The sequence below is a fragment of the Antedon mediterranea genome, chromosome 3, assembly GCF_964355755.1.
Source record: "Antedon mediterranea chromosome 3, ecAntMedi1.1, whole genome shotgun sequence".
NCBI lineage: Eukaryota > Metazoa > Echinodermata > Crinoidea > Comatulida > Antedonidae > Antedon > Antedon mediterranea.
Window position 1 is genome coordinate 36965255 of NC_092672.1, and position 14056 is coordinate 36979310.

At 33.2% G+C, this 14056-nt stretch overlaps 2 protein-coding genes across 5 annotated transcripts in view; one reads left to right on the forward strand and one right to left on the reverse strand.

The window, feature by feature from the left end:
- LOC140045454 (A-kinase anchor protein 1, mitochondrial-like) lies at positions 1 to 12989 on the reverse strand. Of its 2 annotated transcripts, XM_072090363.1 has the most exons (10): positions 12879 to 12989; positions 12694 to 12771; positions 11019 to 11689; positions 10318 to 10489; positions 6343 to 6439; positions 5749 to 5867; positions 5190 to 5370; positions 4586 to 4801; positions 4005 to 4144; positions 1 to 3733 (listed from the first exon to the last, which is right to left on the reverse strand). In XM_072090363.1, the coding sequence occupies exons 1-10, from the start codon at positions 12891 to 12893 to the stop codon at positions 3662 to 3664; spliced, it is 1761 nt and encodes a 586-aa protein (XP_071946464.1). In that variant the 5' UTR covers positions 12894 to 12989; the 3' UTR covers positions 1 to 3661. The 2 variants fall into 2 exon arrangements, with proteins under 2 accessions (XP_071946464.1, XP_071946466.1); XM_072090365.1 differs by lacking the exon at positions 12879 to 12989 and having other exon boundaries at positions 12209 to 12760.
- LOC140045453 (serine/threonine-protein kinase ULK2-like) overlaps positions 12783 to 14056 on the forward strand; it is an 18435-nt gene continuing 17161 nt past the window's right edge. For all 3 annotated transcript variants that reach the window (XR_011844583.1, XM_072090361.1, XM_072090362.1), the window contains exons 1-4: positions 12783 to 12874; positions 13002 to 13375; positions 13527 to 13616; positions 14014 to 14055. Coding sequence is in view for 2 of the 3 variants with exons in the window: in XM_072090361.1 (XP_071946462.1) it covers positions 13286 to 13375; positions 13527 to 13616; positions 14014 to 14055 (222 nt within the window). In the remaining variant the exon portion in view is untranslated. The remainder of the gene's footprint in view (positions 12875 to 13001; positions 13376 to 13526; positions 13617 to 14013; position 14056) is intronic.

Consider the following 14056-nt stretch of genomic DNA (forward strand, 5'->3'; position numbering starts at 1 on the left):
TGCGACTTTAAATTATAAGCATGATATGATATATTATCAAATAGTTTATCCATCCTATGATTGGTGAGTTACTCACGGTTGGATATGATACGTATGAAGAAAAAAATGATAATACGCATGCTACACAATACAACCACCATCCCCTGGCCTCCCTGTTTTCAACCCGGAGCTCTGTCTTCACTATCAAACTTAATGTGACAAAAAAATGTGATGTGTCCATATATGAACATGATGTCATCATATCACTACCGTTTTTAGGCATATCACTACCATATTAAGGCATATCACTACCATATTTGGCCACAAACTTAAAGCTTAATGCAACAATGCAGTTTATTGCCTGGAGTGGCAATAACTTTAACTTTTTAAATTGTTTTAGAAAAATGTTATAGAATGATAGTGATAATGCTGCTGTTTTACATTGTCTAACAAGAACTTCATGTAAACATTGCTGTACAAACACACACATTTGAAACAATTAAAAAACATACAAATTTTAAATGATACAATGTCATGTTTATTCTTCTCTTTAAAAAGATGGCTCGCATACTACTAACAAGGTACAAACCACTACTAAGTACGAATCTTTTCTTCTCTTAAAACTTACAATTTACCTCTGTTATAATGACATTTGTTAATGCGTTTGGCATTTACTATCTACCATAGACCATTATCACAACCTGTGTCGATATGTCTTTTGAGGTATTCAAATATACAAGAAAATTAATATTTTTATACTACAGAGAACAGAGCATCTCTAATGTTAAACAAATTACAAACAAAAACAGTATACATTTCAGCTGAATTATCTATCTATCTTCAATATCACTCTTAATTTTAAAAAAATTACTAGCAGAATAAATAGAAATAATTAAAATAGAATTGTTTAATAAACAAGTAATGATTTTTATCTTATTTTCTAGATGTGTTAAAATATGGAAAAACTGTTGTATATGGTATAATGATTATATTACAGTATCTAACCCAAAGATGCTAAAAAAAATCCCCTTTTTTACTACTTGCCACAATTAAATGTAGCAGATCTACATAAAAAATAATTTGAAAAATGTTGAATGCGAAGGCTTTTTTTTTACACATTCAGAAATCTATATAAAGTGCTATAATATAAAATACTATACAAACAAAAAATCAAAATATATAAAGATATGGGAGGATATTTGATTAGAAAATATTAAATATAATTTATTCTTGATACACATTACAATTGATATTGCAGTTAACAATTGATGATTAATTTATGCAAAGTCTTTTTGCGACTAAAGGTTAAATAACATTCCTGATTAGGACAAGTTATTTTTCTTGTTTACTATACAATTTGTGTACATGGGAATGATTGTCTATTTAAATAATATTATAGTTTAAAAAAGAGGACTAATAATTAAAAGATATAACATACAAAGTCTGCACTGACAAAGGTCAGTGACCCTTTTTGAATGTTGGAGATGGAGAAGGCCATTCGAGACAATATAAACATTTTAATGGGTTTGCCATCAAAAAGTGAGAGGGACCATAACACGTAATCTACTGTACGAATATTTTAACAAAATTTACCAGAATCTGCGCCAGTGGGACTAACAGGCAACAAGATATAATATCTCTATGGTCCAGGATAACAGATTTAGTGTATAGCATTAAGGTCTACACAACTCATGTTTTAAAATGCATTCTAAATTTACTTATTTTATGGGAGATGGGGGAAATCTTGTATTGGGATTTGAAATTTGGGATTTTCCAGGTGTATTATATATATATATATATATGGTAATAAAAATGTTGCATTTAATGAGGCATGATAAAAGTGCAGTCAAATTTAAGAAATTAAAAAGCCGAGGAAGGTGATTTATTCGGTTGATTAACCATCCGGATTTAACAAGTTTTTTCAAAGAAAGTTAGTGAATGTGAATGACTTTGTCCCTTCTGTCCTCGTTCTGTCACGTGTTTTTGTCCTGTGTCTTCTTGTGTTTGTGTATGTAGCTTAAATTGTTTATTATTTTTTCTTTATTCTTGTTATTTATTTATTCATATTTTATTTTCATTTATTTATTTATTGACTACTTTTGAAACATTTATTATATATACTTTTTGAATTATATATATATTTTTTTCTGGTGGAACTAGCCTTAAAGCCCTCCGGGCTTATTTATGTTTCTCCAGGATAAGTGCATTCTAATTATAAAAAAAACAAAAAACACTGTAATATTATTCCACAATGATGTATCTTATGAAAATAAATTGAATTGAATTGAATTAAAAACTGGGTTAGTGTTGATGGATTTAACATACATTACATAATACATAGACAATAAAATAAATAGAAGTTAGAAGGAAAAACACTGAACTAGTCATTAACTGACGCCACAAACATGTACTTTCTGAAGGCCAGTACAGTACAGTAGGATTATTATGATGTATTTATTTTTGGAAGGAGGAAAGGGGAGGATGGGATGGTACAGTAATTTAAAAATATTCCAGAAAGATTCAGATTAGCGGACGATGCTTACATAATGCTGGATCTGCATGGCTGCTAATTAAATTTCAAAATATATATACACAATTAAACAAATTTAGATTGATAATCCGCCCTCTCTTAATTAAAGTTATTTCAAACGATAAAAACATATATTTTCTTCCAATATAAAGTTGAAAAATTCCAATATATAGTTAAATATTGCGGGCAGTAATTTAACTAAGCAAATTATATTATAGAATATCTCCTCAACCTTTTCGGTTTTAAGCAACTAAGCAAATATTGTATACATGTTAAAAATCTTAACAGCACGATTGAAACACAGTAGGAAAGCGTATACTATTTCCAAGTATAGAGTTTGATATGTTTTTATTTTTCACATGATAGTTACTTTATCAAAACCATCACTACCGGGTAATGGTTTCTTGATATATATTAATTTAAAACCAATCATAAACATTTGAGAAAACAATGTTTGAGGACATACCGTTATACTGATTATTTTTTTCTCTACCTTTTCATATTAAAAAATCATTTCACTTTTACATAATCAAATATTTTGGGGAAAGGTACGTTTGTACTCCTTTAAACACTACTACAATCTTTGCTATATTTTTTAGCTGCGGACATAAAATGCTTTCAAGTCTTGGCGATACGCGAAGACTTGAAAAGGATTAATACAACTTCTGTAAACTCAAAAGCATGGAAACATTTAGCATAGCATTCTTCATAGTTGTAAATGATAACTTGATCAACTTTTGTGACAGCCAGTTCACAAAGGCAAACGCTTTAAAATCAACATAATAGTTTCTTTGCCTTGCTTTTAAAAGAACATTGGGTGCCTGTTTATAGCCAGCTCCATACACAAGGTTCTCATGTATTGGAGGATACAAACAGTATTTGGTTATGAGTACTGAAGAGACATTATTTAAAGATTTTGACAAGCTTAATTTAAAACCTTAATTTAGATGGGTGTTTATAGATATTGGCTTCTCTTAAAATCTTTATTTAAGATTAATTTAGATCCCAATTGTCAAATAACAACCCCTCATGTAGCAAGGATCAAGGCAAGATTATAAAGATTTAAAGATAATCTCTGTAAGGAGATTATTATTAAGATTTAAGGATAATCCCTGAAAGGTGATTATTTGGTTTTCATAAATACCGGTCAAATTAGCTAGTTGGCGCCATCTCGTACCACGATACTAAACCACGCTCTACAAGCACCTGATTGATCATTTTCCTCTGAGGAAAAAGGAAAAAAAATAATTAAATTACTTTTATTTTGTATTCAATCACATCCTAGGGTCAGGATCCCTTAAAATAATTTCAACATTCAATAAAATATTAAAATACTATAAAATGTAATAGAAATAGAAAATAATACAGATTATATTGTTTAAAAATCACTATTGTTTACAATTAAAGTTGGCAATTCTTTAATTCTATAATACCAGGTGTCGTATTCTAAATTACCCATAAGGTTTATCACAAATAGTTGAATATTGAAACCTACCTGGTTTTGATCAGAGAAATAAAGCTCTAACATGGGTAAGCCATCTTCTGAGTAGGCTACAATTTCTGCTTCTATATAAGAGTAGCTTTGAGCCAACTCATCCAAGAAGCTTGCAGCAGTATCGGAGAAATTATCTTCTCCTAAAAAAAAACAACCAGAAAAACACTTTATTTAATTATTTTTTATACTAAGAACAAAATATTGAACATTAAAGCTTGGTTGCAACGCAAGGACATGGACGCAATGCAAGTGAGTTGACCAATCACATGCGGCTGTTCGAATAATCGATCGCTTGTGATTGGAACCAAGCTTAAACAGCAACTGCACCACTTTAATCTGGATAAAAAATATCTTAAGAAAGCTATTAAATATCATTGAAAAATTATATTTATATTATATTAATGTTGCCATCTCAAAATGTTATATTTTATTTATCATGAATTTTAACTTTATGAAAATTTGATTTTTCATATATTGTATATTTTATTTATTTATTTTCTGTTGACTCCTCAAGTCAGCAGCTGTTTTAAATGTATTTTATACAAATGAAAATTACATTAAAAAGAATAAGTTAGAGGTACCTTCTAAAGGAGCTATATGAGCCAAGTAGCATTCCAAAGCCTGAAATGGTAAGCTCATAAAGTCACTACGGATTTGACGAAGACATGCTTGATCAAGACGAGCGTAACCACCGTAATCCACCAACTTTACATCAATCTCGTCGGTGTCGGTGTGTATATCAACGATCTGTGCGCGACACCAACTGTCATTGATAGGGGCTGCGCAAATCATACCAACTGAAATAAAAAGTTACTTTATTTATGAACAGTTCAATTTAACATATTGATTTCCGGTTGGCTATTTTATTTTTGGGTTTATCATGTAAATTTTTTTAGTTTCAATCCACTTTTTGTTCATTATTAGTTGATAAAATGGACTTTAAAAAGAAAAGGAATGGAATTGCATTGTCAAACATCAACACAATGAATTTGATATCTGCAGGTTAATGTCTATTTTAAATTAACATTTGTGCAATAAATTTGTACAAATTGTTTAATAGTTCTAAAGGTCTACGACATCAATAAATTACTTCTTCTTGAAATAATAATCAAGGACTGTCTTCAAGTTGTGAAAAAAGCAGAGTACTTGACCGGACAAACATCAACATTTAGAATTAATATTTACCATCAACTGGTTCCGGAAGAGGCGGCGTGTTGTGCAGCTGGGCGTAGCACGAGGACATACAAGACTGTAAACGAGGCAAGGCTCGGAATGATGGGTGCAGAGGTTGCTGTACAAACACATGACATGCGCTGATCACGTTTGAAATCAATACATCGTTGACAATCTCATCACACAATTGTAGCTGCAATATGGAATAAATCGTTAAATCACAAGTCGGAGAAAAGAACCTAAACCACGGCTAGGCAGTTAAAAGAGTGCTTAACAGCTCCACCCACCTTTGATAATATGGAAAGTTTATGTTATCTTTGGAAGAACATTCTGCATTCTTGTGAAAGAAGATGAGTTACCTAATTCATCACTAGAAGGACCAGGCAATAATTAGCATAGTAACACAACCTACTAAACCACATTATTGCTACACATTTCTAAAATTGTGTACCAAAAAATACAATACAAAACTATGTTTCTCAACAAAAAAATCAGATCGATGAGCAATGTTGCTAAACAAAATGTTTAAATGATATTTTTCTATGGACCCCACTAAATTAATGATACTTACAACTGGAACTACTGCGTCCTGTTGAGAAGGGGTAGAAGACTCGACAACACGATGCACGTCAACATCAGGAAAACGAATTTTAATTTCTTGGATGGCTGCATCAACCTCGCTCGGTAGACCTACAAGGAATTTCAGTAAAGAAACACTTATCATTTACTGATAAAAATTGTTTCAATATATTGGATGTTGTAATATAAAGATGAGTAAATGTATGAATTGTGTGTTGAAATAAGTAACAGTTTGGATGACCAAGCATATGCAGGGCAAAACAAATACAAAACACTTGAATAAGAAGGGAAATTCAGGGGGAAAACCTGTGTCTTCATGCGATACAGGGAAATGGCACTTTCTGTCCATGATTGATAAGGCTAATATGGACCAGTATTCCTTACGCTTGCCATACACTGGGTTTCTTAAATGTACATGAGCCAGATGTGTACACTGGACCTCAACTCAAGTCCTTATCCAAGAACAATAGCTCTGCTACCAGGATTATGTTTGAGGAGAGCTTTGAAACCATGCTGTGTGAGGCTTTGGTTGGCTGTGCCCTACTCGATCATTTTATTTGTTGGCTATCTAACTATAATCACAAACCTTTGATAACACAATTCTGATAGTCTCTATTATATTGTATCTTTTCTAAAACGATGTTTGCTCCAGATTTCTCTTTTAAATTCTTAATGCTTCTTCCCTAAAAGACAAAAATAATAAAATACTGCATGGTCTTTTTTACAGTTTATATAATTACATTGAATAAATTCATCTGGTTCCAAATAATATTTTTGTGGATTTTTACTTTTATGTTAAACCAAGACAACGAAAAGGAATAAAATTACCTTCGTGACGTTTCGCCGACAATCTGTCAGCTGCTTCAGACTAATGCCTGGGTTGGAATGGTCTGGTTTTTTGTAAGTGACGCTGAACAGCGCCACCAGCCGTCTGGTTGGTATTGACGGTAGAGCGTCTCCGCTGGCCCCCTCCTGCTTCAACTTTTTCCAGCAAACTATCATATGTATGTGGGAGGTCATACCCACCAATGTCTCTGTTGATATTATGTGGTCTGTGGTATGCTCAGTAAGGGGTTGAACTATGCGGTTAGCGGTGATCGAAACAACAGCAGGTCCATTGAAGAAATAATTGTTTCAACGGAAATGATATGTAAATTGGATAGCATACCGTTGGAAGAGAAGGATACCATCAGAGGAAAGGTAACTAGCATTCTTAAATCATCTAAACCCCCACTCCCCAATTTAAGTAGAACAGAAAGAAATGCTTTAGAAGGGTTAAAGAAAGATAAAGAAGTGATGGTATTGCCAGCTGACAAAGGGCGTGCAACGGTGGTTATAAACACAGAGGATTATGTAAATAAAGTCAATCGAATGCTGAGTGATAAAAAGGTATATGGAAAGTTGACTACCAATCCGACCAAAAAACACAAGGAAAAACTAATAAAGACACTGGGTAGATTTTTAAAAGAAGAAAAGATCACATGGGCACAAAAATGTAGTTTGTACCCCACCGCAGAGGTAGTACCTAGAATTTACTGTCTGCCAAAAATCCATAAACCTGACTGGCCTCTCAGACCTATTGTTGACAACATCAACTCTGTTTTTTATCACGTGTCTAAGTTTATCGCAAAGGAGGTGTTAAGCCCCTTGGTTGGTCTAAGTAAATATCATGTGACCAATGCGAAAGAACTGGCGGAAGACCTAAAACAGTTGATACTCCTGGAAAATGAGGTGATGGTGTCTTTTGACGTCATCTCGTTGTTTACAAAAACACCCACAGGCCAAGCCTTGGAGGTTGTAAGATCATACTTGGAAAAAGATACAACACTACATAAGAGAACGAAATTAACAGTAGAAGACATCATGGAACTCATCTACCAGTTAATTAATGCGACATATTTCACATTTCAACAACAGATTTATGAACAGCACGAAGGTATTGCAATGGGATCTCCGGTAAGCCCTCTGATAGCGAATATCTATTTAGAATGGTTAGAAGAGGAAGCCATTAAGAGCGCAGATAGAACCATCAAACCACGTTTTTGGAGACGGTATGTTGATGATGTTTTTGCCATTGTCCATAAAGATGCACCTCTCCCCCTCAATCGCCATCTTGATAGCATTGACCCGTCGGGCAACATCAAGTTTACCACAGAAATAATGTCAGAGAAACAAATACCATTCTTGGACATGATTATCACGATTAAACAAGATGGAACACTCGCTACCAAGGTATACCGAAAACCAACTCACACCGACCAATACTTGGACTTCCACTCTAATCATCCCTTAGAACACAAACTAAGCGTGGTTAACAAAAGTCAAAAAACAAACCAGAAGAACGCCAAAGAAAGGAAATGGAGAAGATGAAAGCTCACATAGGTATCCCATACATACACGGAATTTCTGAAAAGATTCGACGCACTTTTGCTAAGCACAAAGTGAACACTTTCTTCATTCCAAGTAATAAATTAAAGAATGGACTGGTCCACCCAAAAGATAGAATAAAAACGGTAGACATGTGCGGGGTTATATACGAAGTGAACTGTCTAAACTGTGAGAAAGTATATATAGGAGAGACCGGAAGGGCACTGAATACAAGAATTGGGGAACATAAAAAAGACGTATCAACACACAACCAAGTAGTTAGAACACGTGCAAATAGAAATTCTTCATCCAAGGTTTTACATAAGTCAGCCATAACTGACCACGCTATAGGGAATGACCATATTCCAAATTGGAATGCGAGAGTTATTGAAAAAGAAGCACAGACAGACAAAAGAAAGATAAAAGAATCTATCTGCATAAGAAAAAGACCACATAATATCAACAGAGACATTGGTGGGTATGACCTCCCACATACATATGATAGTTTGCTGGAAAAAGTTGAAGCAGGAGGGGGCCAGCGGAGACGCTCTACCGTCAATACCAACCAGACGGCTGGTGGCGCTGTTCAGCGTCACTTACAAAAAACCAGACCATTCCAACCCAGGCATTAGTCTGAAGCAGCTGACAGATTGTCGGCGACACGTCACGAAGGTAATTTTATTCCTTTTCGGTGTCTTGGTTTAACATAAAAGTAAAAATCCACAAAAAAAGTTTATATAATGTTTAAATGGCCTTTTCATAGTGTTATTATTTAAACCAATTTCAAATCTTTCATTCATTAACTATTTGACAATAAAGTTATCTTGTATCTTTTATGTAAACTGTTTTCAATTTCCATTTTGGTGAGCCACTTGACAGTGATACATTTCGCTTTTTGGTTAACAAGTCTATTGGATTTTGAACTCTTTTCTTTTGTTATTTATTTGTTCTTTTCTGACATCAGGAAAATAGATGCATCTTTTAAAGACACCTTCCCTACAATTTGTGATGTTTTGTAAAAATAACACATATATATTACTTTAAAAACATTAAACCAGGTCATTCCTTGTCTTAAATGTACGTTTTATGGTAAATTATGATAAAAAGTGAGAAACAATGCACTACCTAAGTAGCTCACGGTCTTTAGGCCTAGCCTAGCTAGGCTTAGTTTTGTAGGCCTAGCTGGTAAACATCGGTAACGTACGAACATCGTACGCTAGCTATATACATAGCCCGACGTTATATAGTTGCTGCATTAATTGTCTTTCTATTTTTGCCAGACTCCGTTGATACAAATTGGGGAAAACCTGGTATTTTTGCTGAAAAGTTAGGAGTCTTCCATTTGTTTTGGCCTCGCGATCGATCGAAAAGTGGGTTAATTACAGAAGAAAAGCAGAAATATCAATCCGCGCGCAATGCATTTTGGGATTTATAGCGGGCCGCTATCATTATTGGAATCGACTTACTTTTCACATTTTTAACCATTTAAAGACAAAATAGGTTATCGCAATAGGAGTATTATTTTTACATTAAATATAGTTTGTGATCTTAAAATAGATCTAAAAAACGTAGGGAAGGCGTCTTTAAACAAATTCTTAGATTACAGTTAAATTCTGCTACAGTAGTAGACGGACATTTTTACCGGTTTGATTAGCAAAACCCATGTAAAGCTCTGTCTACACTATCAAGCTTTATGTGATGTGCCCATATTCTAAACCCATGTAAAGCTCTGTCTACACTATCAAACTTTATGTGATGTGCCCATATTCTTGATATGATGATGTTACAGGAAAAAATTTCATTTAAAAATTTTGTTTAGCAAAATTACTAATCAAACTGATTGTTGAGTCAAGAAACATAGTTTTGTATTGCATTTTTTTTGCTACACAATTTGCGAAATATGTAGCAATAGGTTGTTTTGTATAGGTTTTTGCTATGCTACACTGGCAAAATTATTCCCTGTGTTATATCACTAACATATTTGGTCACATCACTAACATATTTGGTCACATCACTAACATATTTGGTCACATCACTGCCATATTTGGTCACATCACTGCCATATTTGGTCACATCACTAACACATTTGGTCACATCACTGCCATATTTGGTCACATCACTGCCATATTTGGTCACATCATACTAGTTTGATAGTAGACAGAGACTAACTCCATAAAACTTTGTATATACATACCTGTTTGCCTATCATTTTGCCAACACGTTTTGTTGGGAATTCAAATTGATAAACAGTTTGTAAGCTGTCAGGGTTTGTGGTTGATGAAGACGGCATGTTGGTAGAACCACGACCACTGTCAGTTGAACCCTCGCTGTTTACTTCTGAGCCCTGGTCAGATTCAACATGGTTACTAAAAGATAAACCAATCAGCAGCAAGTTAGACCCTTTCGCTGAATGTACAGCACATTATATAATGCACCCTCCACATATTGATACCCACTAGTAAAGTCAAGTTGGACACCCATTTTAAACAATATAATGTTGATTAAATTGATACTGTAAGTTGATTGTTAAATGAGTTGATGTCTTAATTTATGCACTTTTCAATTGTATGACCCACTATATGATCCCCGGGAGAGGTGCGTCGTGTACAAATAATTATTGACGCAGGGGTGCGCCAAAAAACCTAGATGGTATGTCACATCAATGAACAATGGTGTGTCAATGTCTTTACCACCCACCATATCATAAACAACATGGTTACACTTACAGTGCATCAAAATGGGTGCTATTCATAAGGTATGATGAACATTATATATGACAAATGACGCACCTCTCCCGGGGGTCGTATAGTGTCAATACAAGTGCATTATTATTTCTAAGCTACAAAAGTTTTAAAAAAAGTACAAGTTGATTAATAATTAAGTTGATTTTCTCACCCTTCCTTATCTTTTGAATGCAATTCAATAGGTGAATTCAAATCTATTTCAGATGGAATTGTATCAACTTCATTTGCCCAATTTAATGTTTCCGATGTTCCATTTATGTTGACATCTTTCTTTACCTCATCTGATAAAGTATCTTCTTGAATAGATTCCGTTAGCTGCTGACTTGCATTTGATGAACTAATTTCTGGTTCTAAAACTTCAGGAGCTTGATTAGCTAGCTCACAATTGTTTTCTTTTATTACAATTTTCTCAACAACTAACTCTGTGTTCTCATTATTTAACAAAAAATCATCTTCAAATTCAAAGTTGTTCAATTCTTTTGAAATTTCTGATAAGTCTGTATCGTGCTTTGCACTGAGTTCGTTACCGAGAGAATCATCATTCTGAATTTGTTTTGAGTTCTCTGGTTTTGAATTTTCAGCGTTTGAAATTGTGTCCTGTTCATTAATACGCTCAGATGACTTATCAATGCTCTTTTTTGATCGTCGCTTTTTATACGCATAGATGCCTATGAGGCCAGCAGTAACAAAGGCACCGCAGGTTATTGCCCGTGTATAACGTAATTGTGCCATCTCGCAAGAACCTAAGTTCTTATTAAAGTGTATGCGTAAAAACAACTCTTTGTTGTTTTTTTTTTCAGCAATCAAATCTTCAATATGATCCTAAACAAGATTGGGATAAAAAAAATTACATAACATGGCAACATTTACAAAGCATATTTGAATGATGATGATAAGTCTGTGGAAAGATTTAATTTTAAGACACTATTAATCGAATTCTAAGCAAGCCTGTGCCCTGTTATTTAACCACCAGTGAGTGGATGGCCAGTAGGTACCAGAATACGTTGTCGGATTTTGGCCTAGGCTAGCCACTACCCAGGGCCAGGCCTAGGATATTTGTAAAAACTTGTATAGGAATAAATTAGCTAAGCCCATAAGCTACCAACACTATTCACAATCGTCCTCGCCACACAGTACTCAGCTCCGCCTACAAATCAACCGTGTGGTTGATTTTCCACACACAAACAGCATGCTGGACCCAAACTCCACGGATACCATATTTTATTAAGAACAATTTCATACTAAATATAATTTATATTGTTACAATAATAAAACTACAATAATTACTAATATTCATTGTTTATTTCGAATAAAAATTTACAATGCAATAAATACAGATACCTGTTTCTTAGAAAGAGAATTTTAATACAATATGGCTCACTCCTTCAGACCACGACTCACACAAAAATTGCAAAACCCACGTGCAACACAATCCCGTATATTTGCCACATTTGTCCACGCACCTATTAAACTAAGTATCAGTACGTTTGCGAATAAATTCTTTATTAATAAACTATTAACATATATAAATTTTATCAAAATGTTCAAACTTTATTATAATTATATATTTTTTGGAAAATTACAATTTTTGTTATAAAATAGTATTTGAATTTAATTTTTGTTAAACGTAAATTATTTGTAGTACGTTCCCCGATAACCTGCATCACCTCACCAACGTGTGTATTCAGCCGCAATATATTTTTTATTTAGATTGACAATTGTGTGTTAATATATATACAAGTTGCATGAATCTAGATAATATTATTAATGTGGATAAATACATGTAAATAAAATGAACAAATTCATGATTAAAGTAAAAGAACTACTTTGTTATTGATCAAGAGTTCAATGTTTATATGGGTCCTGCGCCATCTACCGATGATCAATAAAATGTCAAAGTTCATCTGGAAAATACAAAAAAATCATCAAGCTTGAAAAACGACACAACAACACAGACGAGAGAACGAACGACATTTCATCAGTTAAATTCCGCCAAGATAAATAAACGTACGTATACTGAATGCATTAATATAAAGTGTTGTATATTGATGTTGAATATTCACTTGTTCTATTTCTATTCACATCTTCTTAATCGTCGTTGTGTCAAAATAAATTGCTTTGTTTACTTCTTCAGTTACCCTCCCGTCTCACTCTCATCAGCTGAGATGGCATTGTTCCAGCAGGCAGCCTTGGTGGTTTAACCGCCTACATAACAGTTGCATCATATTAAATGAATAGCCTGTTTCGTTGGATGGCTTGACGACGTATTGTCAGTGTGTAATCAACGAGTCAAAATAGAAATGACGTTAAAAACTTGTATGACATTTGGAAATTGCTAATCAATTTTCGAGGGTAGTAACATTTTAATACAGTCTCATAAATTTGTCCTGGAACGAGTTGTTTGAAACAAAAGTCAATATGGAGTGTGTTGGTGACTTTGAATACAACAAAAAAGATTTAATAGGACATGGAGCTTTTGCCATTGTCTTCAAAGGCCGCCATAAAAAGGTATGGGCATTAACAAAAAATTATAATTTCATAATGAATCGTTACTGTACAGTACATCATCTTAAACTATGTCTTTTAGACTAGGTAGGCCTATTAAGTATTAATTATCAATTCAAATCAGATATAATTAATTGTAACTTATTTTTTGAAGAACCATCAATCAGTCGCAATCAAATGCATTCACAAGAAGAATTTGCTCAAACCTCAAGCGTTACCAGAGAAGGAAATTAGTATCTTGCAGGTAATGTTATTGTTAGGTGCAAATATATTTTAAATTCAAATTGATGCTGTACACTGTAATATTTTTTGTTTATTGTATGAGATTATGTAATTTTAATTTATTTTTATTTAAATGAAATTTATATAAATTCATTTTATTTTAATATTTTTGTTTATTGTATGAGATTATATAAATTTAAGTAATTTTATTTTTATACTGTATATATGTTTTTTTTCATCAATAATTTTATATGCAAATTATTACTACAAAATAAAATGAATAAAGACCATAATATGATGGAAACCAATTATATAGTAGTATACCCAATAGGCCTATGTATGATCCAAAATGTGATGAGGTATGTTTAAAACATTTTAATCAAATTAATAATTTCTATTTTTTCACTTGATTCTTATAGCAACTTAAGCATGAAAATGTTGTGGCTCTTTACCATTGTAAGG

Bases quoted from the DNA above. Each gene is read 5' to 3' on its own strand.
- LOC140045454 (XM_072090363.1), bottom strand. The intron at 5,371-5,748 runs GTAAGTATCATT...TCCATATTGCAG, and splicing joins AGGACGCAGTAGTTCCAGTT to CTACAATTGTGTGATGAGAT. The intron at 3,734-4,004 runs GTAGGTTTCAAT...CTTTTTCCTCAG, and splicing joins ATTTCTCTGATCAAAACCAG to AGGAAAATGATCAATCAGGT.